Source organism: Macaca fascicularis, chromosome 11 (assembly GCF_037993035.2).
Source record: "Macaca fascicularis isolate 582-1 chromosome 11, T2T-MFA8v1.1".
Classification (NCBI taxonomy): Eukaryota; Metazoa; Chordata; class Mammalia; order Primates; family Cercopithecidae; genus Macaca; species Macaca fascicularis.
Window position 1 is genome coordinate 52694929 of NC_088385.1, and position 27606 is coordinate 52722534.

General features: G+C 40.7%; 2 protein-coding genes and 1 pseudogene across 5 annotated transcripts in view; 1 reads left to right on the top strand and 2 right to left on the bottom strand.

The window, feature by feature from the left end:
* SCAF11 (SR-related CTD associated factor 11) overlaps positions 1 to 1368 on the bottom strand; it is a 77472-nt gene extending 76104 nt beyond the window's left edge. For all 4 annotated transcript variants that reach the window (XM_045365103.2, XM_045365104.2, XM_015430804.3 and 1 more), the window contains exon 1: positions 1127 to 1368. The gene's annotated coding sequence lies outside the window, so the exon portion shown is untranslated. The remainder of the gene's footprint in view (positions 1 to 1126) is intronic.
* LOC107126692 (uncharacterized) lies at positions 836 to 10346 on the top strand. The gene is made up of 5 exons (XM_074007692.1): positions 836 to 1237; positions 1371 to 1789; positions 7724 to 7789; positions 8673 to 8920; positions 10170 to 10346. The coding sequence occupies exons 1-4, from the start codon at positions 836 to 838 to the stop codon at positions 8755 to 8757; spliced, it is 972 nt and encodes a 323-aa protein (XP_073863793.1). The 3' UTR covers positions 8758 to 8920; positions 10170 to 10346.
* Positions 10347 to 13339: 2993 nt separating this feature from the next.
* Positions 13340 to 13953, bottom strand: LOC102146783 (large ribosomal subunit protein uL13-like; annotated as a pseudogene).
* Between the last annotated feature and the right edge of the window lie 13653 nt (positions 13954 to 27606).

The following is a 27606-nucleotide window of genomic DNA, read 5'->3' on the forward strand; positions in this document are numbered from 1 at the left end:
TGCTTTTCCCAAATTTCGGGGGAAATTCCCAAAGCGGAGAAAATGTAACATCAGCATCTACTACACAAAGCATTAAAAACATTTTTCAGCAGTTTTGCTTACGTATCTTAGGTCAGTGGTAGCATGTTAGCCAAAATGTAACCCAAAATGAATGAACAACAGTCATTCACTGTATGTAATACAGTGTATGTAATACATACATACACTGTATGTAATACAGGTAGACACTGTATGTAATACAGTACGGAAATATATTGAAGGTATTTCAAAATTCAATATTTGAATCTGTGAATGTCTAAATCTAGTACTCTAAATCGAGCGTCTACTTTTGAAACAATACTCCAAAATACGTGTTGGTGGCAAGACCGCCAGCCATCTGTAAGAAATCTTTCTAATGGTTCAAAATTCCTAAGTCTGAGGAGGGGCGACCGATTAGGCTAAATTTATATCTCCCGGCCCCGTAGTTGTCAGCCCAGGTAGCGAATTTAAAACACTGGGGGTGGGTGAGTAGTTTGAAGTTCAGATCACGGAGTGAAAAAGGCTGATGCTTAGAAGCGCCGGCTCTTCCCCATTCGCGCACACGAGAGGTCACGGCGTAGTAAAGTTTGGTTTCACTAGCGGGCTTGGAGGCTCGCGACCAAAGTCTCCCAAGAAAAGCCCACCCCGCGGTCGGGAGCGCCCGGAAGCTCAGCAGGACACGTTTCCACCGAAGGGAGGAGAGCGTCTGCGGCGGTTCTGGCGTGGAGCCCCTTGTCCCCCCGTAGGACCCTGCACTCGGGCGGGGACGGGCTTCGCCGGCTAAGGCGGCGGGAGGCGCGTAGGCCACAAGGAGGAAATGGGACGGAGTGCGACAGAGAGGCGGCGGCGGCCCAGGGTCGGGCCGGGCCTCCCTCGCGGGGCAGCGAGAGGGAAAGCGGCCCTCCCGGCCGCAGCCTCCCCCACCTCGAGAGGCAGCTCCAACTTTCCTCCCAGCGCACGACGTCGCACGGGCCGCGCGAGATTCCGAAACTTTGTCAGCCCTCCCGTCGCCCTAGGCCCGCTCCAGCGCTCTGCGCCGGCCGCTAACCCTCGTCTAGCCCAGACAGCTGCCCAAGCCCATCCACCCCGCGGGTCGACCAGTGTTTACCTCAGGCCGAGGTCGAGGCGCTCGGTCTGGCCGCGGCCACACAGCAGGTTCCCAGGTCCCAGTCACTCCGCCAACAAGTTCCCCAACATGGACTCCTTCGTCCGCTTTGTGGTGTTATAGGATCTCTGGGACACTGACTCCGCTGGCTCGGTCCGGAGGCGGCGGCGAAGCAGGGAGCGACCCGGGTTGCGCTGCTCCGCGCGACTTGCGCCACCGCTACTCCCCCTTCCCCCGCCTTGTCTAGCCTCCTCCCTCCCCTCCCCTCCCCTCCCCGCGCGTCTCCCTCCTCCTCCCTTCCCTCGCTCGCTTGGCTCACTGTCGGCGCGCTAAGGTGACGACGGCGGCTGCCGGACTCGCCGCGCTCGGCCTACTCTCTCGCTCTGGCCCTGAGTGCATGTTCGCAGTGCCCAGCCGGGCCGCAGGGGGGCGCTGGCAAACTGCTGTTTGCGACCGAGAAGCGTGGTGGGTGGAGTCACGTCGCGCGGCCTGTGAGCGGGAGGAAGGGCAGCTGCGATGGAGGGGCCTTCTGGGAAACGTCCTTCCTGCCCCGCCTTTCGCCAACGCTGCGGATGGTGCGCCTGCGCAGCGCGTGGACTTTGGCCTCAGCGCTCCTTTGGCAGTTTTACAGGCTGCGTCGCGGAGAACAATGAAAGAGGCTTTAAGGTGACTGGACAGGAAGGATTTTGCTCAGGGTGTGTTCCTCTATCTTTATGGTAATCTGATATTGAAAAGAGTGTTCGTATGTTTGCGGTGGATTGAGTGTTCACCTGGCGGCGCTGCCCACCTGAAATGCAGCCAGTGGGGTGAAGAGTAGGTAACTTAGAAGCCCACTTTTCCTCCTTTCTGGTGGGCATTTTTTTAGATGCCGGAGGGAGAGCTTTCCCCTCTGACTCCCCGAGCCTAGGGGCTTTCCCCTGTCTTAACCCCACATCACAAAATTAAATTTGGACCAGGTGCGCGGTCTTTTACGCCGGTAATCCCAGCACTTTGGGAGGCCGAGGCTGACGGATCCCTTGAGCCCAGGAGTTCGAGACCAGCTTCAGCAACGTATTAAGGCCTCGTTCGGGAGGTTGAGGTGGGAGAATCGCTTGAACTCGGGAGGCTGAGGTTGCAGTGAGCCGAGATCGTTCCACTGCACTCCAGCCTGGGCGACAGAGCGAGACCCTGTCTCAAGCAACAACAACAAAAACTTTATCATGATTTACTTTAAAGACCTCCACGTTGTGGTTAGTGACGTGTGTGCCAGCCTCCACTTTTTTCCTCGGCGGGTTGTTAAATGTTTTGTTTTACCTCAGAAGTATTTTGACTTTTTCAAAGCCAGTGACTATTTAACCTCCTAGTTTCTCTTGTCGGTTGCAGCAAGCTTCCAGTTGCTCTGTCCGCCCTCAGTGTCCCCCATCTACCAGCTGACCTTCCAGTCCTCCCACCCACACCCTTGTCCTGCTTGCGGCTTCCGCAGGACTAAGCTCTGCTCCCTGCGCGCGGATCACCCAGGTCCCAGTCGCTTTCAGCCGCGCGTTCACACCTTTTCCTGTCGTCTGCCCCCGTTCTGTCCGCGCGCGCTGCGCTCTCCCAGCCACGCTGACGCCTGCCCGGGATGAGTTTCCTCCCCACTTTGTCGCGGCCCTGCCTACCGGCCGCTTCGCTGCCGCCTTCCCGCATTCTCGCAGACTACGTTGCCGCATCCCCTGCTCCCGCCCTGAGGACGTCGCTTTTCTGGCACTCTCATCGTGTGCATTCTGTTGAGTCTGCTCACTGTCTCACACTGTGAGAATTGGGACAGTGTCTTATCACTTTCATAACAGCGTCTGGCACTTGCTGAAGGAACACATGAATGGCAGCCTTGTCGCTGTCAAAGTCTTTGGAGTTTTTCAGTGTACTGTTTTTGATACGGGGTTAGGGAATTTAGATGGCTTTACTGTATTTGGGATATTGGAGGGAAAAATGAGCTAGAGACATTAAAATGCTTTCTTCTCATGGAAGAACAAAATTCTTATGAAGGACCTTTCCCTGTCAAAATCAGAGCAAATAGTACAGGATATATACTATTTGGATATAAAGAATGATTATAAAGGATGATTGTTAAGAGAAATAGTGAAAATTAGTGTAGAAAGATATAACCGGATCAACACTTAGGAGCCATCCAACAGAATAAGGGTGTAGCTTTGCTATGTATACAATCTCTAGGACTCACTCTAGAGAGTCCTGCCTCTAGGAGTGTAACTCCTGAAATGGACTCCTGGTGCAACATGCTTCTGCGTATGTTTTATATTTTTTAAAAATCTCAGTTTTGTTTTAGGAAAGTGTTTTTTCTCAAAATTTAATTAAAGCCCAAATGATAAAATCTGCCAAATAGAAAACTATTTTAAATTGATGATAACAGTATGGTTTCATCAAAACTAAAAAATACCAAATCTTTCGACGTATTTATTTCCTAGCAGAGACTAAGTTTTAACGTTCTTACCAGTGGCCTCCTAGATATCATGTGAGCATGTCTTAAGGAAAAATGCTCTTAATGCCACTGTGGTTTCTACCTTCATGTGCAAATAGAAGAGAGTGGTGGTTTGCAATAGGCCATTCTTCCCAGAGAAAAGATCATGTGTATTTCTCCGTATGCAGCAGTAGCATCATTAGGTTTGGACGTAAAGATTTATTATTCTCTCTGATGTTTTCATATTTTTAAAATGTACAATTTAATGAAGAGGTACAGAGTTCTAAATATAAAAGATGAGCTATAAAATGGAAGAGTAAAGTTGATATACCAACCATTGTTGTCAACATTTTAGATTTGATTTTAACCATAAAAAGCACAAATGATACGCATCATAAAACAGCCTTCAACTGAATGTCCACTTGGTGTATTGCACTTTACCAGGCACTTAAAATATCAATCCTGTCACATAGCAACAGAAACCTACAATGGCACCTTTAAAAATGGGTAATCAACGTATTAATTTTGATGGAGCTTTTTCAGAAATAACTGCTGTTTTAATTTAACTGTTATGAATAGAATACAGTATAAAAATCAAATTAAGGGAGGAAATCATGGTATAAATATACTGGATTGAAAAACATGGTTCTGGCCAGGCGTGGTGGCTCACACCTGTAATTCCAGCACTTTGGGAGGCTGAGGTGGGTGGATCACTTGAGGTCAGGAGTTCGAGACCAGACTGGCCAACATGGTGAAACCCCATCTCTACTGAAAATACAAAAATTAGCCAGGCGTGGTGGCATATGCCTGTAATCCCAGCTACCAGCTACTCAGGAGGCTGAGGCAGGAGAATCACTTGAACTTGGGAGGTGGAGGTTGAAGTGAGTCGAGATGGCGCCACTGCACTCTAGCCTGGGCGACAGAGTGAGACTCCATCTCAAAAAAACAAAAAAGAAAAAGTATGGTTCTAATACTGTCACTTAACACCTTTTCAGTTTTGAACAAATCACCTAACTTTTTGGTCCTTAGTTTCTATAAGAGAGGATATTTTTATTTTAATGATCTCTGGCATTTTTATGGCAATAAAAATGTGTGAATTCAAAGGATATACTGCCTGGGCAACACAGTGAGACCTAGTTTCTACTAAAAATAAAAAAAACACCAGCTGTAGTGGTGCGCACTGGAAGGATTGCTTGAGCCTGGGAGGTCAGGGATGCAGTGAGCTGTGATCACGCCACTGCACTCCAGCCTGGATGACAGAGCAAGACACTGTCTCAAAAAAAGAAAGGAGTGATATAAATTTTAAAATTCATATAAGGAAAACATGACCAAATATACAATATCCATGTGAGGAAAAAATAGTTTGCAGGAATTTTTTAAAAACCTAATGGTGACCCGGCATGGTGGCACACACCTGTAGTCCAGCTACTTGGGAGGCTGAGGTGGGAGAATCGTTTGAGCCCAGGAGGTTGAGGCTGCAGTGAACCATGATCATGCCACCTCACTCCAGGCTGGGCAACAGAGTAAGACCCTGTCTCCAATAATAAGAAGAAGAATAGTTATTTCATGTCACAACTATGAAGTGTTTTAATCAGGATGATACTATCCAATTATTTTCTATGTGGAATTAAATTTATTTCAGCAACAATTAATTGGACATCTATTTGGGAGGTGCTTTGAGAATGTATATAAATGAATACAGTGTCTCAGACAGTATAGTGGTTTCAAATATGTACAAAAACAAAATTGCATTCCTTGAAAAATTCCTTAGCAAAAAACTAAGGAAGAATATAAATATAAAAAGAATATAAAATAATAAAAACAAAGCCTGGGGAGGGAGATGAATAAAAGAAGGAGAACATAGAAAGGAACTGTGATGGTTAATTTTAGATGTCAACTTGACTGGATTAGGAATACCTAGAGAATTGGTAAAGCATTATTTTTGGGTATGTCAGTGAGGGTGTTTACAGAGGAGATTGGCATGTGAGTCTGAGTGGACTAAAAGGGAAGGATCCACCCTCAATGTGGGCAGGCACTATCCAATCAGCTGGGAGCCTGGGTAGAACAAAAACGGTCTCTCTTCTGGAACTGGGATACACTCCTCTCCTGGCCTTGGACATCAAAACGCCAGGCTCTCTGGCCTTTGGGCTCCAGTGCTTAACACCAGCACCCCCACCATCAGGTCTTCAGACTTAGACTGAGCTGCACTCCCAGCATACCAGCATCTCCAGCTTGCAAATAGCCTGTTGAGGGACTTGTTAGCCTCCATAATCACAGGAGCCAATTCCCGTAATAAATCCCCTCTCATGTATCTATATATCCTATTAGTTCTGTTTGCCTCAGATCTAAAAATAGTTTAAATTCTAAGAGTACTTCTTCTTTTCAGTTTATATTTACTCTTTTTTAAACGTAATAGGCATTCATTTTAACAATTCAAACACAGAAGTATGTAAAATATACTCAGAAGTATATAAAGAAAAAGATTGTTTTCTTCTCCATATCCCAGTCCTAGACAAAACCAATGTTAACAGATTGAAGTTTCTCTCAATACTTTTTCTAACGTTTTAAAACACATGGAAGTTTTCATTTGTGTATTTACAAATAATCACACCATATATATTTTTCTTCAACTCTTTCTAACTCAACAGTTAATTATAAATAGCTCATTCTTTTAACTAGCTGCATAATATTATGTAGAATTAATGTACCATAATTTTTTTTTTTTTTTTTTTTGAGACGGAGAACTCTCTTTGGAGAACCCTAATACAGGAACCAAAGACAATTTCATTAAAGGGCTGGTAACCCAAACCAAATACAGACAGGTATATCCAAATTTGAAGACTCTAGTACACTCTCAGGTTGGTCTTCCATCCCCAACAGCACCTCTTCTACATGTTTATCACTCCCCTCAAGTCTCAGCCTCACAGCCACTGCTGCTGAGCCCCTTAACCCTGAACCCAGCAAACGATCTCACCAGTCATTGTAAGAGAGAAACTCCTCAACTTCTTTCCCTCTACCAACAGTCTATCTACAACTGTGTACATCCGTGCCTAGTTGTCTTCCTCTATCACAGAGGAAGAACTATCTATTCTCTTGTTTAACCCATTTATGCCTGAGGTTGCAATTTTTTTTTGAGACCGAGTCTCACTCTGTCGCTCAGGCTGGAGTGCAGTGGCGCGATCAGGGCTCACTGCAACCTCCGCCTCCCGGGTTCACGCCATTCTCCTGCCTCAACCTCCCGAGTAGCTGGGACTACAGGCTCCCGCCACGATGCCCTACTAATTTTTTGTATTTTTAGTAGCCTCGGAGTTTCACCATGTTAGCTAGGATGGTCTCGATCTCCTGACCTCGTGATCTGCCTGCCTTGGCCTCCCAAAGTACTGGGATTACAGGCGTGAGCCACCACGGCTGCAATTTTTTGAATTTTTGCAATCAGACCTAGGCGATGACCTTGAGCAGTAGGATATAACTCCCACATGCTTAGCGTTCCAATAATGGAACACTAGGCATGGCTTAGCTTTCTACTTGTGCCATAGATCTGTTTTTTTCAGACTTGCTTTATAGGCCATTCACATTTCTAACAATTTGAAAGCAGATATAGGGCTGGTATCTTTTTAATCTTGACAAGTAACAGTATATATTTGTGAAGTCCTTCCATCTTTTGTCACCATGATTTCTTTAAAAGAAATACATTTTCCAGATCACGAGATCAGGAGATGGAGACCATCCTGGCTAACACGGTGAAACCCCGTCTCTACTAAAAAATACAAAAAATTAGCCGGGGGAGGTGGCGGGCACCTGTAGTCCCAGCTACTCGGGAGGCTGAGGCAGGAGAATGGCGTAAACCCGGGAGGCGGAGCTTGCAGTGAGCTGAGATCCGGCCACTGCACTCCAGCCTGGGCAACAGAGCGAGATTCCGTCTCAAAAAAAAAAAAAAAAGAAAAGAAATGCATTTTCAAGCCAAAAAACTAAATGTTATGTAATACTATTCTGTTTGTTTACATTTCCCTGTGGAACAGTGAAACCATCACAGCCCTTGTACATTGGGACTCTGATCTGAAACAGCTCCCTTCTGTCCCCTCAGGATGTGGCTCCGTGAGTTAGTTGGTCTTCGATAGGTTTAATGTCTCCTTTACTGAAGACTATCTTATGTCTCTTTCTTCCAGGTTTAAACACAATTTAAATTCTAAGACTGCTTCTGCATTTCAGTTTCTATTTACTCTTTTTAAAAGGTAATACGCATTAATTTTAACAATTCTAACCACACAGAACTATATAGAATATATTCAGAAGTATATAAAGAAAAAGATCATTTTCTTCTCCCTATCCCAGTCCTAGACAATACCAATGTTAAAAGATTGGCGTTTCTCTCAATACTTTTTCTAATGTGTTTTAGAAACACATAGGTTTTTATTTTTATTTTTACAAATAATCACACTATGTATGTTTTTCTGCACATTTTCTAACTCAATAGTTAATTATAAATATTCAGCTCATTCTTTTAACTAGTTGCATAATATTTTATAGTATTAATGTACCATTTTTTGGGGGGGAGGGATCTTTCTGTATCATCACCCAGGAGTGATCATAGCTGACTGCAGCAGCCTTGAATTCCTGGACTCAACTTTGCCAGTAGCTGGGACTACAGGCATGAGCCACCATGCCTGGCTAATTTTTTTTTTTTTTTAACTTTTGGTAGAAACAGGGTCTTGCAATGTTGCCCAGGCTGGTGTCCAGCTCCTGGCCTCAAGTGATCCTCCTGCCTTAGCTTCCCAAAGCACTAGGATTACAGATGTGAGCCACCATACTTGGCCTGTTGTACCATAATTTTTGAAACTATTTCTGTATTGATAGATAATACAGATTTATAGATTTTGTGTCATTACAAGTGATGCTGGAATAAATATCCTTATATGTATATCTTTTTAAAATTACGCATTTTTGTATAGAATTGATCCTAAAAGTGAGATTGTCAAAACCATAGATATGTGCCTTTAAAAATATATTTTAATAGATACTGCCTGTAGAGGGTTGTGGGTTTTATGTTTTGTTGTTTTGTTGGGTTTTTCCATAACAGTTTTCAGATGAATTAGTCTTCTTCCTCTCAATCTGTAGGTTACAAATGGAATTGGGTCCTCCGTTGGCTTCTACATTGGACTTTGACTCAGGACTGGCTAATAAGAATGTAGTACCCCACTAGTTTTAATGTTCTGTAGTTCAGGGATAGGCACATGAATCAATTCAAGCCAAGCAGAATTAGATCAGAGACGTTTGTTCTGTGCTGGACTTGTCGATGGGAATATGTAACCTCCCTTCACAAAAAGAGACCCTTACTGAGAATGACTTCTCCTCAGAGGACAAAAGTAAGACATGAAAAGAGACTAGGTTCTAATGATACCATTTAGGTAACCTAAATAGGGCTGTGTGTAGACTTTCAATTATGTGACTTAATAAGTAACTTTTTTGAGTTGAGTTTGCTGTTACTTGTGACCAATGCCGTTATGACTGACACACTGCCAGATTACCTCTACCGCTAGAATTATTTTAGTTCATATTCCAATCTAAATGTAGAACAAACCCATTTCCCACACCCTTGCCAGGACTAACGCATGAATCTTAAATTTTTGTCAGTCTGATAGGCATTAAATGCTATTTCACTGTTGTTTCAATTCGCTTTTTGCTGACTGCTAGTGGAGTTGAATTCTTTTCATATTTTTGGACTGTTCATAGTCGTCGTATTTTGTGTTGAGTTTTCATCCTTTTCTGATCTATCTATATGATCCCTTGTGTATTACAACTCTTAACTCCTGGTGTTCCATATGTGCAGGTACTATTTTTTTTTTCATAATCATCTTTGGACTTTGCTCATGGTAGCTTTTGTCATAAGGTTTTAATTTTTATATTGTGAAGTCTGACCTGGAAAAAGTCACTGTGACCTCGTAAGTGCCAAATACACTGAACTCTTTTTTTGTTTTGTTTTGGTTTTGGTTTTTTTGAGAAGGAGTCTTGCTCTGTCACCCAGGCTGGAGTGCAGTGGCGCAATCTCGGCTCACTGCAACCTCCTCTGCCTCCCCGGTTCAAGCAATTCTCCCTGCCTCAGCCTCCCGAGTAGCTGGGACTACAGGCATCACCACCACGCCCAGCTAATTTTTGTATATTTAGTAGAGTCGGGGTTTTGCTATTAGTTAGCCAGGCTGGTCTCAAACTCCTGACCTCAGGTGATCCGCCTGCCTTGACCTCCCAAAATGCTGGAATTATAGGTGTGAGCCAGCACCCCTGGCCTACAATGAACTCTTTATAGTCTTCAACAAGAGTTATCTCATATTGAGTATCTACTGTGTACTGGGCTCTACACGAGGGATGTTGTCCCTGCCCTTAAAGAAATTACAATTTAGTGCAGCAGTCAAGCAGATGAACATAATATGTAATTGATGCTGATGTTGGGTTTGTGTTACGGGCTGAAATGTGTCCCCTGAAATTCATGTGTTGAAGTCCTAACTCCCAGTAACTGAGAACATAACCATATTGTATATAAGGTCTTTAAAGAGGTGACTGTTTTAAAATGAGCTCTTTAGGGTAGGCCTCAATCCAATATGACTGATGTCCTTTTAGGAAGAGGAGATACAGACACAGACATGTGTGCACACAGAAGGAAGACCATAAAAACAGAGACAAGACAGCCATCTACAAGTTAAGTAGAGAGGGTTCTGAAGAAGCACTCCTGCCAACACCTTGATCTTGGACTTCAAGCCTCCAGAACTGTGAGAGAATAAATTTCTGTTTGTTGAAGCCTCTTAGTCTGTGATTTTTTTTTTTTTCCTTATGGCAGCCCTAACAAACCAATAGACTTTGCCTCCACAACATCACTTCCATTCTAACACCTTGTGTAGTAGTCATGTGATTGTTGGGGGCAAAGATTAAAACACAACACAAATTCCAGGAAGCAGCTCTGACTATTTCAGACCATTCAAGGTAATCCTATACTTCTTGCTACAGTGGATAGTTTAGGAAACCCAAACATTCCTTTGGCCAATTTGTGTCACTAACACTCGAAGAGCTGGTGACTGAGAAAGACTTCCTTGTTCTTCAGATAAAGCTACTAAAAGCGTGCTCTCTTCCTGTTTGGATGATGAGAGGTGAGAATTTAAACCTGGAATTACTGTAGCTACTCTGTTATCATGAACTAGCCTAGCTTTGGAATAATGCTGCCTCTGTGGAAGGCCCAGAAAGCAGGTGGAGCAAAACTAGGTTCTTGTTGAAATTAGTAAGCCCCTGATCAAATAAATCCTGATACCTGTCTAGTTATGTAAGCCAATAAGTCTCCTTCATTATTTAAGCAATTTTGATTTTTTAAAAATTTACAATATTAAGGGTCTTCACAGTTAAGGGATATGTGGGGAAAGGAAACTGTCACAGGTCAAATTCCATGGGAAATATTTTGAGATAAAGATTAGAGTGCAGATATTTCATTGGTGGGTGCTCTTAGGATCCACCTGTAGAACAAGTAAAGAAAGCAGGCTTAGGCAAAGGAAGAAGTTGACCTGCAGTGAAGTCCAACAGAGGCCTCAGCCATTCCTGCAGGGAATTCTGAAGACTTTATGCCATCTCATTGACCAATCATTTTGGCTGTACCCAGAAAGGTGAGAAGGCCTTCTTCAGCAGAGGGTAAGTGATGGTGAAGGATTCAGTTGAGAGTTGTCAGCCTTGAACACTTTCAGCATCTGGTGGAATGACTGCTTCATTCCTGGATTGGGGGAAATCTGTAGTACACCACGCATGATATCCGCTACTGTCTACCTCTATGAATATAAGATCTAGGAGCAGCTCTTCCAAAATTCTGTGGGGCTTCCAAGAAACTGGAGAAACTTACTAGAGGAAGGTTGGTGGGATTAATTACAGCCTCGAAAGCTGCTCTTGGGGCCATAATTGGTGCAGTAATTTCCTTCCTCCACTACCCATTCTAGATTCCCCTCACTCTCTGCTGGTCTAGGTAGCTGCTATGGACTGAATGTTTGGGTATCCCCAGAATTTGTATGTTGAAACTAGTCACCAATGTGATAGTATTAGGTGGGTGATTTGGAAGTGATTAGGTCATGAAGACAGAGCCCTCGTGAATACAATTAGTGCCTTTATAAAAGAGGTCCCAGACACCTGCCTTGCCTCTTCCACCATGTGAAGACACAGCAAGAAGGTACCAGGAAGTGAGCCCTCATTAAACACTAAATTTGCTTGTACCTTGATCTTGCATTTTACAGGTTACAGAACTACAAGAAATAACTCTGTTGTTATAGGCCATGTAATTTGTGATACTTATTATAGCAGCCCAAACACACTAAGACAGTAGCTTACCTAGTGGAATAACTCAAACCCTCTTCAGTGAGGGGCCCAAGTCCTTCATCACCAAATTCTTCTCAGGTTGTAGCTGCTACACTTTTCCATGGACCATGTAAATTGGGCAAGCAAAAACCAAGAGAAACACAAATGGGTCACTTGGGTATCAAACATATTCTTTCGTATCCCTTTTGTGGAACAGCTACCCTACTGAAATCAGGATCAATTACCCTTGCCAGAATGGTGACTCCTCTCCTTGTCTCCTTGTTTCTTGGAATGAGAAGTCTAAAATGACCAGGCAGCAGCTTACACTCCACTCCATGGGACTCTTGTTGTGTCCGCTAGTGGAAACATTTTCTCTCTGGTAGCCGAAATCTCTAAGTTAAGGAGAAAGAAGGTACGACTTCCCTAAGCAAATCTCTGGGAATCATAATATACAGAGATATTCCTATTTCTACTCTTTAGCTCCTGGATTCTTGTATTCTCACATTTGAGAATATCAGTTTAGAGTGTACACTGAGTCCTGGGGTATGGTGCCTCCTCACAGGGTATCCTTTGCAACCTAGCACCCCAGCTGAACCTCTAACAGGTCATCCCAGTGCTCAATCAGTACCAGTTTCTAGGTGGTGTAGTATATAGTAGGACCAGTGGAGCCCATGGTCCTGTGCTCACTGCTGTACCAAATCCTAGGTCAGTGGATCAAACACTTTAAGCCCTCAGTGGTACTACCTGAGACCCTTCAGGCAGGAGATCCAACTTGGAATATGTTTCAGTTCCAATAAAGATAAATTGATACTACTTCCAGGATGGAATGGGTCCTGTGTAGACAACTTGTCACCAAATAGCTCGTAGGTCTGCTGAAGGAATGGTGCTGCCTTGGGGGCCAAGCATTGGCCTCTGTTGCTGGTAAATTGGACATTTGACAGTGGTGATAGCTAGATCAGCCTTGTTAATTGGGAGCCATGCTATTAGGCCCATGTATAACCTCCATCTCTGCACCTATGGCTACCTATTGGGCCAATACTAGTGTAGCCAATGGCAGAGACTGGCTGATGTCATCTGGCCGGGACATCGTTCCTTATGGTTATCTGGTGCTTCTTTGATGGATTCTCTCTGTTGGGTATTAACACATGAAGCAAAGATCTTCACATTTCATGTCCATTTTATAGGGTCATCCACATGCCTCTTTCCCAGACCTCTTCATCCCCAATATTTGTCCTTCCAGCCCGTGACCAAACAGGAAGCCTTTTGCTAGTGCCCATAAATTAATGTATAACTTTACTTTGAGCCATAAACCAAAGCTCTGCCCACTTACAGGTATTCCCCTCACTGCTGTCTTTCAGGCCACTCCTTAGTGATTGCCTGTGGCACTTGGACATCAGAACTGTCACCTTTGGGTTCCCCCAAAAACTAGGGCAGCAACGGAAAAAGGGCAGGCTAGGCCAAGAGTGAGGAATAAATACTCTTTATTGGGTTCGGACCAGGAGTCCATGGGTCTTGAGTACCTCTGTGTATCTGCCGATACTCTTCTTCACATTCTTCTCAGCCTGTTTCTGCAGCCTCATAAACTGCTCCTTCCCCCTTTGCCCCTCCCCATTCTTTCTCCTAATGGATCTTGACTTTCTCCTTCCTCTTCTCTTGCAGAATGGCTGTCACTGCTTGGTTCTTCCAGGCAAATTTATGAACCAGGCGCCCCAGGTAGGCAAACTTCTGTGTGGGCTTCAGGTGCACAACCCTGAGTAGAGCAGAAATCACCATCCACTTTTGCAAAGGGCAGGGCACAGGGAGTGTGGATCCCATCAAATACCTTGAGGTGGTCCAAGGTGGCCAGGCCTCACTTGGTTTTATGGGGCAATATGCCACTCATGGTTCAGCCAAAAGATGCAGTTAGGTGCCCGAAAGTGGAAGAGACTCAGAAGTGGTAGGGTCTAAAGAGAGAGTTGGTGCTCATGGTCTTGTGGAAGGTTAGATACTGAAACTTGTTCCTGTAGAAGTTGACAAAAATGCTGATGTCCTTGCAGTGCAGGACCTCCAGCTTCCTGCCCAGCAGTACCTGCTTGGCCATTATGACCACCAGGCAACTCAGGAAAGGCCTAGGCCATCCGATTACCAGAACCTGCCCCTTCAACATCTTCAACAGCCACTTGGAAAAGGCCAGAAACTATTTTACCAAAGGGGTTTAAGTCTGCACTGCAGATGGCATGACCTTCCTCCATAACCATAGAGATCTGTGTTGTGATCTTCAAATGGGACTTGATGCAAACTTTTTAATTTTTACAAAGGCAAGGAAATTCAAACATTGAAATGCGTAAGAAAATAAAAATCTTTCCAAATCCCATAACTGGAGACAATTTGTCGATTCATCAATATCCTAGTGAGCATTCTTTTAGACCTTTTACTATATATTTATACAAAGAGAACTACGTCTGTAATTGCTGCTTTTTTAAAATTTTGTTTTTTATTTATTACTTACTTTGTTTATAGAGACGGGGTCTTGCTCTGTCACCCAGGCAGGAGTGCCGTGGCATAATCAAACTCACTGCAGCCTCCAACTCATGGGATCAAATGACCCTCCCATCTCAGCCTCCCCAGTAGCTGGGACTATAGGCACACCACCACATCTGGTTAATTGTTTTCTGTTTGTTTGTTTGTTTGTTTGTTTGTTGTACAGACAGGGCATCGCTATGTTGCCCAAGCTGACCTTAAATTCCTGGTGTCAAGCAATCCTCCCTCCTCAGCCTCCTAAGGTGCTTTGGTTATAGGCATGAGCTACTGAATCCATCCAAATTGCTTTTTTTTAAAAACTAAACACTATGTCAATGAATTTAGACATACATCTTTTTTTTTTTTGACTATTTACACGATGAAATGCATATTTTGTTATAAATTCCTTTTCACATTACAGTTAGGTATATTTTGTTGTATGTACCTATGACTTTCATTTCAGGACTGTAAGGGAGTGTTACAAAGTATTTATTATCAAAAGGGCATGAAGTCAGCTGGGATTGAGAAGCACTGCTTATAGATGAACACAGAGTATCTTCAATTTTCAATACTAAAAATATTCTGATGAACACCTTTGTATACTCATGTTTTGCAGTGGGTTTGTTAGGCCAGATGGTCCACATGTGCAGAAATTCGGCACATTGTACCAATTCACCTATATACCAACAGGGCATCAGAGTGCCAGTTTCCTCATATGTTCACCAACAATAATGTTGCCATGGTTTGGATGTGATTATTTTGCCAAAACTCATATTGAAATTTGATACCTAATGTGGCAGCAGTGTTCAGAGGTGGGACCTACTTGGGGATGTTTAGGTTACAGGGACACCACTGTCATGAATGACTTCTGGCTGCAATGAGTTCTTCCTTTCTCAGGAATGGATTATTTTACATCAGAGACAGCAGCTTGCTAAATAGTGCCTGGGTTCCTCAGTTTCTCTCTCTTGCTTCTTCTCTTACCATGTGGCCTCTTTGCATACACCTGCCCCACCTTCCACTCTCTATCATGAGTGTAAGGAAGCAGTATGAGGACCTCTCTAGATACAGCTGCCCAATCTTGAACTTTCCAGTCACCAGAATCATGAACCAACTAAATCTATTTTCTGTATAAATTACCCAGCTTCAGGTATTCCATTACAGCAACACTTAAGTGGGGACTGTGACAAATGTAGTCCTCTTCCATATGCAAGTCACTCTTCCCTTAAAAGCTAGTTAAGATTTTCTTAAAATTTCTATTCTGTGTCCTAGGGTAGAGTCCTTCATGTGATTCTGAAAGTTCCAGGATTTTACTTTATTTCTAGTAATTTCTGGTTTTAATTTCTGACTTTAATTGATTTCTCTTTTCCATTTTTTAAAAATAACAGCTATATTGAGATATACTTCATACACTACACAATTCACATATTTAATGTGTACACTTCAGTGGTTTTTAGTACATTCACAGAGACATGCAACTACTACTACAATCAATTTTAGAACATGTTTTTCTCTTTTCTTTTCTTTTCTTTTTGTTTTTTGAGACAGGGTCTCACTCATTTGCCCAGGCTGGAGTGCAGTGGCCAGTCTCAGCTCACTGCAACCTCCACCTCCCAGGCTCAAGTGATCCTCCCACCTCAACCGCCCAAGTAGCTGGGACTACAGGTTCACACCACCATGCCCAGCTAATTTTTGTATTTTTGGTAGAGATGGAGTTTCACTAACTCCTGGGCTCAAGCAAACCACTGACCTCAACCTCCCAAATTGTTGGGATTACAGGGGTGGGCCACTGGGCCCTGCACAATGGTTTTCTCATCACCCTCTAAAACCCCATATACCTCAGCAGTCACTCCCTATTTTCTCATAACCCCCCAGTCCTAGGCAACCACTAATCTACTTTTTGGGTGGATTTACCCTTTGTGGATATTATATAAAAATAGAATAGTCAAGTATGGGGGCTTTTGCCATGGCTTCTTTTACTTAGCATAATGTTTTCAGGATTCATTCATCTTATAGCATGTAGTAGTACTTCTTTTCTATTGTTGAATAATAGTCTGTTATATATACATATCACATTTTATTTATCCATTCATCAGTTAATGAACATTTGGATTGTATCTACTTTTTGGCTGTTATGAATGATGCTGTTATAAACATTCATGTACAAGTTTTTCTATATATCTAGGTATATATATTGGGTATATATCTAGGAGTGAAATGTCATATGGTAACTCTGTCTAACCTTTTGAGGAACTGCCAAACTGCTTTTCCAAAGCAGCTGCACCATTTGACATTCCCGCCAGCAGTGCATGAGAGTTCCAATTTCTTCATGCCCTCAACAATGCTTGTAATAGTCTGTGTTGTTGGTTATTGCCATTCCATTGAGTGTGGATTGGTATCTCATTGTGGTTTTAATTAGCCTTTCCCTCATAGCTAATGATGCTGAACATCTTTTCATGTGCTTATTGGTCATTTGTGTATCTTCTTTGAATGTCACTTAGATCATTTGTGCACTTTTAATTGAGCTATTTGGTTCTTTATTATTGAATTGTAATAATTCTTAACGTATTCTAGATACAAGTCTCTTATTAGATATGTGTTTGCAAGTATTTTCTCCCATTCTATGGATTGTCTTCACTTTCTTGATGGTGTCCTTTGCAAAACACAAATGTTTTTAATTTTCATGATGCCCAATTTATCCTTTCTTTTCTTTCCTTGAGTGTGCTTTGGTGTCATATCTAAGAAACTATTGTCTCATCTAATGTCACAAAGAGTTATAGTTATGCCTATGTTTTCTTCCAAGAAAGCTCATACAGTTAGCTCATACAGTTAGGCCTTTGATCCATTGGTTTTTGCTTATGTATATGCATAAATTTTGTGTACATGCAACTTTATTCTTTTGCTTCTGGATATGCAGTTGTACCAGCATCATTTGCTGGAAAGATTATCCTTTCCCCATTGAATTGTCATGACAGCCTTGTCAAAAACCAATTGACCATGAATTTGAGAGTTTATTTCTAGACCCTTAATTCTCTTCCATTGCTCTTTATTTCCATCTTTAATGCCAGTACCTTACCATTTTGGCTAGTGTCGTTTTGTAGTAAATTTTGGAATTGGGAAGTGTGAGTCTTTCAACTTTGCTCCTTTTTTTTCAAGGTTGTTTTGCTTATTCTAAAGCAAATTCAAACTTATTCTAAAGGAAATTCAAGAGAATTTCCATATAAATTTCAGGGTCAGCTTGTCAATTTCTATAAAAAATTTAACTGGGATTTTGACAACGATAGGTTGAATCTGTAGATCAACTGAGAAATACTGCCATTTTAACAGTATTAAGTCTTTCAATCTAGCACCTGGAGTGCCTTTTCATTTATTTAATTCTTCTTTAATTTATTTTAACAATGTTTTGTAGTTTTTAGGGTATAAGTTTTACAGTTTTTTGGTTTAATTTATTCCCAACTATTTTATACTTTTTGATGCTATTGCATCAGTTTTCTTACTTTTATTTTCAGATTGTTCATTGCAGCATATAGAAATATAACTAATTTTTGTATATCAATCTTGTAGCCTGAAACCTTGCTGAACTTGTTTATTAGTTGTAATGATGTTTTAGTGGATTCCTTAGGATTTTCTACATACAAGATTGTGTCATCTACAAATATAGTTTTACTTCTTTCTTTCCAATCTGAATGCCTTTTACTTCTTTTTCTTGCCCAATTGCCCTTTCTACAACCTCCAATGCAATGTTGAATAAAAGTGGTGAGAGCAGACATTCTTTTCTTGTTCTTGATCTTAGGAGGAAAGCTTTCAGTCTTTCATCATTAAGTATAATGTTAGTTGTGGCTTTTCGTAGATGTCTTTTTTTTTTCTTTTTTGCGACAGGGTCTCACTCTGTCACTTAGGCTGGAGAGCAGTAGTCCAATCTTGGTTCACTGCAGCCTCAACTTCCCAGGCTCAAGCAATCCTCCTACCTTAGCCTCTGGAGTATCTGGGATCACAGGTGTGTGCCAGCATGCCTGGCTTTTTTTTTTTTTTTAAATAAAGAGGTCTCACTGTGTTGCCTAGGCTTGTCCTGAACTCATGGGCTCAAGCAGTCCTCCCACCTTGGCCTCTTAAAGCGTGGAGATTACAGGAGTGAGCCACCATGCCCATGCCTGTAATCTTAACACCGTAGGCGGTTGAGGAGGGAGAAGTCCGATGCCTGATAAAACACACATCTTTTATCAGGCTGAAGAAGTTCCTTTGTATTCTTAGTTTGTTTAATGTTTTCATCCTGAAGGGATTTTGTCAAATGCTCTTTCTGCGTGTATTTATATAATTATGTCATTTTTGTTCCTTATTCTAATGATAATGGTATATTAAATTAATTGATTTTCTGATATTAGCCAGCTTGCATTTCAGGGATAAATCCCACTTAGTCATGGTGTATAATTCTTTTTATGTGTTTCTGGATTCCGTTTGCTAGTTCTCTTCTGTACTTTGCAATTGATTCTTTGTCAATGTCCAGATATTAGGCCAAATATGGGGCATGTCCACTTTTTGATATTTTCCTAGATAAGACTGTTTTGGTCATTTTTCACTCATTCTGGTGCCTGGAAATGGAACTCTTTATGAGTCTTGCTAGGGAACAAAGTCCATTTCTTACTGTAAGAATTAAAACAAATTATTATTACTGTATGAGTTTAATATTATTTCTTACTATAAGAATTAAAAGCTAGGCATGGTGGCTCATGCCTGTAATTGGTAGGCCAACATGGGCAGATCGCTTGAGCCCAGGAGTTCAAGACTAGCCTGGGTAACATGTTGAAATCCCGTCTCAAAAAATAAAAAGGAAAGTCAGGTGTGGTGACTTGTGCCTGTAGTCCCAGCTACACAGGAGGCTGAGGAGGGAGGATTATTTGAGCCCAGGAGTTGGAGCTTGCATTGAGCTGTGATCACACCACTGCATGGCACTCCAGCCTGGGCAACAGAGCGAGAACCTAGCTCAAAAAAAAAAAAAAAAAAAAAAAAGAATGAAAAAAAAATTTACTTTTGCTATCTTCCTTGGTGCTAGGGAAGAGGCATATGGTCATTCAGACACACATTAATTAATATTTAATTTGGTAGTGAATGACACCTAAAGTAAGGTCTTTCTTTCTACAGCGATACTGTTTGCATAGCAGAATCAGGCTTGAGGCATGATTTAGGGTGTTTTATTCAGCTATTTAGTCTCAAGCCTAGTTCTCTAGCTCTCTTAGTAATTCATGGCACTGCCAAGTTTTTTTTACTTTTATTTTTCTTTTTGATCACCATGAGCAAACAATTTCCTTTTAATAAGTCCCTTTTTGCTTAATTCAGCCATAGTCCACTTTTATTAAGAGCAACTAGTAGCCTTGTCAGATAAAACACTCACATATGGCATTGTTGTTAGTTGACTAATAGCAGTAATTCAGGAGATGATGTCAGAGATTACATCAATGACGAACCATACAGAAAATAATTTAATATTGAATATTTGACTTTCATTTTGAAAAGAATAGTGTTGTCCATTTCTCCCAACATGGCCCCAGCCTTCCACAAAGTGCTTTACTCCATTCTCTTTACATTTGATTCTCCCGGCTCCATCCCTAAATCCTTGATCATTTCTTAAGTAGAGGAGTTTATCTAACTCTTTTTTCTTGCCAATCCCAAGTAAGTTTTAAAGAACTTTTCACAAATAAAGGCACCTCTTTTCCCTAAAACAAAATGGTTCCCCTTTTGTTTCATCCCACCTGATATGGTTTGGCTCTGTGGTCCCACCCAAATCTCGTCTCAAATTGTAATCCCCACATGTCAAGGGAGGGACTTGTAATCCCCGTGTGTTGACTGAGGGAGGTGATTGGATCATAGGGCTGTTTCCCCCATGCTGTTCTTGTAAGAGTGAGTCCTCATGAGATCTGATGGTGTTTTTTGGTTTTTTGTTTTGTTTTGTTTTGTTTTTGACTGAGGCTCGCTTTGTGCCCAGGCTGGAGTGCAGTGGCGCGATCTGGGCTCACTGCAAGCTCCGCCTCCCGGGTTCACACCATTCTCCTGCCTCAGCCTCCCCAGTAGCTGGGACTACAGGCGCCCACCACCACGCCTGGCTAATTTTTTGTGTTTTTAGTAAAGATGGGGTTTCACCGTGTTAGCCAGGATGGTCTCGATCTCCTGACCTCGTGATCCGCCTGCCTCGGCCTCCCAAAGTGCTGGGATTACAGGCGAGAGCCACGGCGCCCGGCCGATCTGATGGTTTTATAAGGCAGTTTTCCCGACTGTTGCTGGCTGTCTCTCACCCGCTGCTATGTAAGATATGTCTCTTCCCCTTCTGCTATCATTGTAAGTTTTCTGAGGTCTCCCCAGCCATGCCGAACTGTGAGTCAATTAAACCTCTTCCCTTTATAAATTACCCAGTTTCGGGTGTTTCTTTATAGCAGTGTGTGAACAGACCACTACATTACAATTGCATGTTGCTTTGTCATTGCCAATCTGACAGGTAACAAAAGATATCACACTTACACAAACTCAGATTTGTTGCATTTATTGTTGTTGTTTTTGGACAGAGTCTCACTCGGTCACCCAAGCTGGAGTGCAGTGGAGTGATCTCAGCTTACTGCAACCTTTGCCTTCTGGGCTCAAGCAATTCTCCGGTCTCAGCCTCCCAAGTAGCTGGGATTACAGGTGTCCACCACCATTCTTGGCTAATTTTTTTGTGTTTTTAGTAGAGACGGGGTTTCACCATGTTGACCAGGCTGGTTTCAAACTCCTGACCTCAGGTTATCTGCCCGCCTCAGCCTCCCAAAATGCTGGGATTACAGGCATGAGACACTGTGCCCAGCCTATTGCATTTTTTTAAATTGTGGACTAGGATTTCTTCTTTTCTGAATTGTCCGTTATTTTAACTATTTTTCCACGTTGAAATATTAGTCTTTTTCTTATTCTTTTGTAGATTCTTTTAAGCTCTTCATCTACAGGGAATATTAGTACATAGCATAAATATTGCAAATAGTTTCCCAGGTTGTTATTTGACATTTGACATTGTTTATGATGAAGTTTTGCTTGTTTTCCTAAAAAGCAAAACAGACTTTTTCATTTTGTTTCTAAGAAATAAAAGCTTTCTTTATGACATCTAGATTTCATGTCATCTTTAGATAAGCTGCCCCCACTGCCTTTGGCACAAAAATCATATAACTGTTTATGTGTCTTTTTTCTCCACCTGTAATTCATTAAAAATTAGAAAACTGATGTCCAGATTGATAATATGACTTGCCCAAAGTCTTACAACTAATTAAAAGAAATAGGCTACAGAAAAGATGGTGGTCCTACTCAAAGCATTAATGCATAATTAGCAGTACCTTTCTTAATTAAAAATTTTAATGTTAAGTGAGTTTTTTTACCCTTTAAAAATTATGACTATTTTCTGGCAGCTCTCTTAGGAAATAAAAAGAAATACTCTCTTAAACACTGATAATTGAAAAGACACATTAGGACTTATTAGACAAATGTATATTCACATTCATGATTTTCTTTATTAAAACATGGGAGACCAAGCACAGTGGCTCACGTCTATAATCCCAGCACTTTGAGAGGCTTAGGCAGGAGGATTGCTTGAGGCCAGGAGTTCAAGACCATCCTGGGCAATATAGTGGGACCCTGTCTCCACAAAAAATAAAAAATGAAAAAAATTTAGTTTAATTTACTTTTTTTAAATTTTTGTTTTGAGATGGAATCTCACTTTGTCACCCAGGCTGGAGTGCGGTGGTGCAATCTCAGCTCATTGCAACCTCTACCTCCCAGGTTCAAGCGATCCTCCCACTTTAGTCTCCCAAGTAGCTGGGACTACAGGCATGCACCATTATACCCAACTAATTTTTGTATTTTTAGTAGAGACGGGGTTTCACCCTGTTGCTCAGGCTGGTCTCGAACTCCCGACTGCAAGTGATCTGCCTGCCTTGGCCTCCCAAAGTTCTGGGATTATGGACGTGAGCCACTGTGCCTGGCCTGATTTCTAGTTTTATTTCATTGTGGACAGAAAAGACTTGTCATATGATGTCTGCTTTTTTAAAATTGTTGAGACTTGTTTTATGACTTGAGATATGGTCTATTCTGCAGAATGTTCCAGGTACTGATGAAGAGAATGTATATTCTGCAGCAGCTGGGTAAAATGTTCTGTACATGTCACTTAGGTACTTTGATCTCGTGCGCAGTTTAATTTCAGTGTTTTTTGTTGTTGTTGTTGATTTTCTGTTTGAATGATTTGACCATTACTGACAATGGAGTGTTAAAATCCCCTTCAATAATATTGCAGTCTATCTCTCCCTTTATATCTATTAGTGTTTGCTTTATACTTTTGGGGGCTCCATTGTTGGTTGCATATTTATTTATTTTTTTGTTTTGTTTTGTTTTTTGTTTTTTTTGAGATGGAGTTTCACTCTTGTTGTCCAGGCTGGAGTACAATGGCCCAATCCTGGCTCACTGCATCCTCTGCCTCCTGTGTTCAAGCTAGTCTCCTGCTTCAGCCTTCTGAGTAGCTGGGATTACAGACATACGCCACCACACCCAGCTAATTTTGTATACGGGGTTTCACCATGTTGGTCAAGCTGATCTCAAACTCCTGACCTCAGGTGATCCTCCCGCCTTGGCCTCCAAAAATGCTAGGATTACAGGCGTGAGCCACTGCACCCAGCCGGGTGCATACATATTTATAACTGTTAGTTCCTCTTACTGTATTGACCCCATTATTATTATATAGTGATCTTTGTCTGTCTTTACAGTCTTTCATGTGTAGTCTATTTTATCTGACATACATATAGCTACTCCTGCTTTTTCTTGGTTTCCTGTTGTGTGGAATATCTTTTCTATCCTTTCACCTTCAGTTTATATGTGTCCTTATAGGTGAAGTGGGTTTCTTGCAGGTAGGATAGAGTTGGGTCTTGTTTCTTTATCCATTCAGCAACAGTATACCTTTTAATTGGAGATTTGAGTCCATTTTACATTGTGTTATTATGGATAAGTAAGGACTTACTACTGCTATTTGTTGCTTGTTTTCTGATTGTTTTGTAACGCCTTTTTTTCCTTCTTCCTTTCTTGCTCCCTTACTTTGTGGGTAAGTGATTTTCTCTGGTAGTATGTTTTAACTTTTTGCTTTTAATTTTTAGTGAATCTTTATAGGTTTTTGTATTGTGGTTACCATGAGGCTTACAAAAAACATCTTATAGATATAACAAGTTGTTTTAAAAAGACAACTTATCTTAGATCAAAAAGACAATAATAGAAACAATCAAATATAAAAAAATGAAAACAATACACTTTAGCTCCTTGCATCCCACATTTTGACTTTTTGTTGTCTCAATTTACATAATTTATATATAATTATTATATTACATTCTATATTAGTAACAATATATATCATTATGCATGTTATATATAATTATTATATTTTTATAAATTTTTACTCGAGTACATATTTTTATATTACCTATCTCTTAACAGGTTGCTGTGTCTTTTTTAAAAAATTAGATTTGCATTTTAGACTTTGTACTAGAGTTGTGAGTGGATTGATTGCACACCACAATTACAGTATTATTCTGGGTTTGTGTATATGCTTAATTTTTACCTTGGATTTTATACCTTCAAATAGTTTTTTTGCATGTTAGTGTTTTTCTTTTCCTTTCAGACTGAATAATTCCCTATAATAGTTCTAGTAAGATGGGTCTGGTGGTATTAAATGTTCTCACCTTTTGTTTTTCTGTGAAGGACTTTATGTCTCCATATTTGAAGGATAGCTTTTCTGGATATAGTATACTTTGATAGCAGTTTTTAGAATTTCGGCACTTTCAACTTACCATTCTGCTTTTTCCTGGCCTATCTGATCTCCATAGAGAAGGCCATTGCCAAACAAATTGGAGCTCCTTTATATGTTATTTGATTCTTTTATTTTGCCACCCTTGGCTCCTCTCTTTGTCCTTGATGTTTGAGAGTTTGATTATTAGATGCCTTGGGGTAGTCTTATTTGGATCAAATCGGTTTGGTGTTCTCTGACCTTCTGGTACCTTGATATTTATATCTTTCTCAAAGTGTGGAGAGTTTTCTGTTATTATGTCTTTCAATAAGTTTTCTAACCCTGTTCTTGCTCAACCCCCTCTTGAACACCAGTGATTCTTACATTTGGTCTTTTGAGGTAATTTTCTGTATCTTGAAAGCAATCTTTGTTCCTTTGTATTCTTTTTCATTATTTCTACTTAGACTATGTATTTTCAAATATTCTGTCTTCAAGTTCACTAATTCTTTTAAAATTCTGTTTATTTTTTATTTCAATAGCTTTTGAGGTACAAGTCATTTTTGGTTACATGGATGAATTCTATAGTAGTGAGTTCTGAGATTTTAGTGCACTCATCACCTGAGCAGTGTATGCTGTACCCAATAGTTAGTCTTTTATCCCTCTCCGCCTCCACCGAGTCCCCAATGTCATTACATCACTGTGTATATCTTTGCATCCTCATAGCTTAGCTCCCATGTATAAGTGAGAACATATGGTATTTGGTTTTCCATTTCTGAGTTACTTCACTTAGCATAATGGCCTCTAGCTTCATCCCAGTTGCTGCAAAAGTTACTGCAGAATACATTATTTCATTCTTTTCTTTGTTTTTTTTTTAAGACAGAGTTTCACTCTGTTGCACAGGCTAGAGTGCAGTGGTGTGATCTCCGCTCACTACAAGCTCCGCTTCCCGGGTTCACACCATTCTCCTGCCTCAGCCTCACGAGTAGCTGGGACTACTAATTTTTTGTATTTTTAGTAGAGATGGGGTTTCACCGTGTTAGCCAGGATGGTCTTGATTTCCTGACCTCGTGATGCACCTGCCTCATCCTCCCAAAGTGCTGTGATTACAGGCATGATTACCACGCCTGGCCTTATTTCATTCCTTTTTATGGCTGAGTAGTATTCCATGGTATGTGTGTATATATATATACACATGTATATATATGGTGTCTATACATACATACCATGTGTATAGTGTCTATACACACATACCATGTGTATATATGGTGTCTATACACATATACCATGTATATATATGGTGTCTATACATACATACCATGTATATATATGGTGTATATATATACCACATTCTCTTTACCTACTCATTTGTCAATGGGTACTTAGGTTGGTTCCATATCTTTGCAATTGTGAATTGTGCTGCTATGAACATACTTGTGCATGTGTCTTTTTCATATAGTCTTCTTTACTTTTGGGTAGATACCCAGTAGTGGGATTGTTAGATCGAATGATAGATCTACTTTTAGTTCTTTAAGGGATCTCTATGCTGTTTCCCACAGAGGTTGTACTAATTTATATTCCTACCAGTAGTGTAAAAGTGTTCCCTTTTCACCACATCCACACCAACATCTATTGTTTTTTGACTGTTTTATCATGGCCATTCTTGCAGGAGTAAGGTGGTATCTCACTGTGGTTTTAATTTGTATTTTCCTGATGATTAGTGATGTTGAGAATTTTTTCATACATTTTTTGGCTATTTGTATATCTTTTTTTGATAAATTTCTATTCGTGTCTTTTGCCTACTTTTTGATGGATTATTTGTGTTTTTTTTCTAATTCATTTAAGTTCCTTATAGATTCTGCATACTAGCCCTTTCTCAGATGCATAGTTTGCAAATATATTCTCCTATTCTGTGGATTGTCTGTTTACTCTGATGACTATCTCTTTTGCTGGGTAGAAGCTTTTTTGTTTAATTAGGTCTTATTCATTTATTTTTGTTATTGTTGTATTTGCTTTTGGGGTCTTAGTCATGAATTCTTTTCCTAGGCCAATGCCCAGAAGTGTTTGCCCAGTATTATCTTTTAGAATTTTTATTGTTTCAGGTTTAAGACTTAAGTCTTTGATCAGTCTTGAGTTGATTTTTGTATAAGGTGAGAGATGGGAATCCAGTTTCATTCTTCTACATGTGGCTTGCCAGATTTCCTAGCACCATTTATTGAATGGGATGTCCTTTCCCCAATTTATGCTTTTGTATGCCTTATCAAAGATCATTTGGTTGTAAGTATTTGGCTTTATTTCTGGATTCTCTATTCTGTTCCATTGGTCTACATGCCTATTTTTATATCAGTACCATGCTGTTTTGGTAACTGTAGCCTTCTAGTATAGTTTGAGGTTGGGTAATATGAACAAATCCAGATTTGTTCTTCTTCCTTAGGGTCTCTTGGGCTATGTGGGCTCTTTTTCGGTTCCATATGAATTTTATAATTGTTTATTCTAGTTCTGTATAATTTGAAATCCAGTAATGTGATGCCTCCAGTTTTGTTCTTTTTGCTTAGTGGGGTTATTTGGGCTCTTTTTTGGTTCCATATAAAGTTTTGGATTGCTTTTTATAGTTCTTTGAAAAATGATGATGGTATTTTGATGGAAATTACATTAAATCTATAGATTGCTTTGGGCAGTTATGGTTATTTTCATACTATTGATTCTTTTCATCTATCATCATGGGATGTGTTTCCATTCATTTGTGTCATTTATGATTTCTTTCAGTAGTGTTTTGTGGTTTTCTTTGTAGATATCTTTCAACTCTGGTTAAGTATTTTACTTTTATTATTATTTTTGCAGCCATTGTAAAAGGGATTGAGTTCTTGATTTTATTCTCAGCTTGGTCATTGTTGTTGTATAGTAGGACAACTAATTTGTGTACATTGATTCTGTAACCTTAGACTTTGCTGAATTTATGCATTATGTCTAGGAATCTTTTGGATGAGTCTTTAGGGTTTTCTAGGTATACAATCATATCATCAGCAAACAATGCTAGTTTGATTTCCTCTTTTCCAATTTGGATGTACTTTATTTCTTTCTCTTGCCTGGTTGCTCTGGCTAGGACTTCCAGTACTATGCTGAATAGAAGTGGTACAAGTGGGCATCCTTGTCTTGTTCCAGTTCTCAGAGGGAATGTTTTCCACTTTTCCCAATCCAGTATAATGTTGGCTATGGGTTTGTTATGCATGGCTTTTATTATTTTGAGGTAAATCCCTTCTGTGCCTAGTTTATTGAGAATTTTTAATCATAAGGGATACTGGATTTTATCAAATGTGTTTTCTGCATCTATTGAGATGATCATATTGTTTTTGTTTTTAATTCTGTTTATGTGATCTATCATATTTACTGACTTGCATATATTAAATCATCTCTGCCTCAATGGGATGAAACCCACTTGATCATGATATATTTTCTTTTTAATGTGCT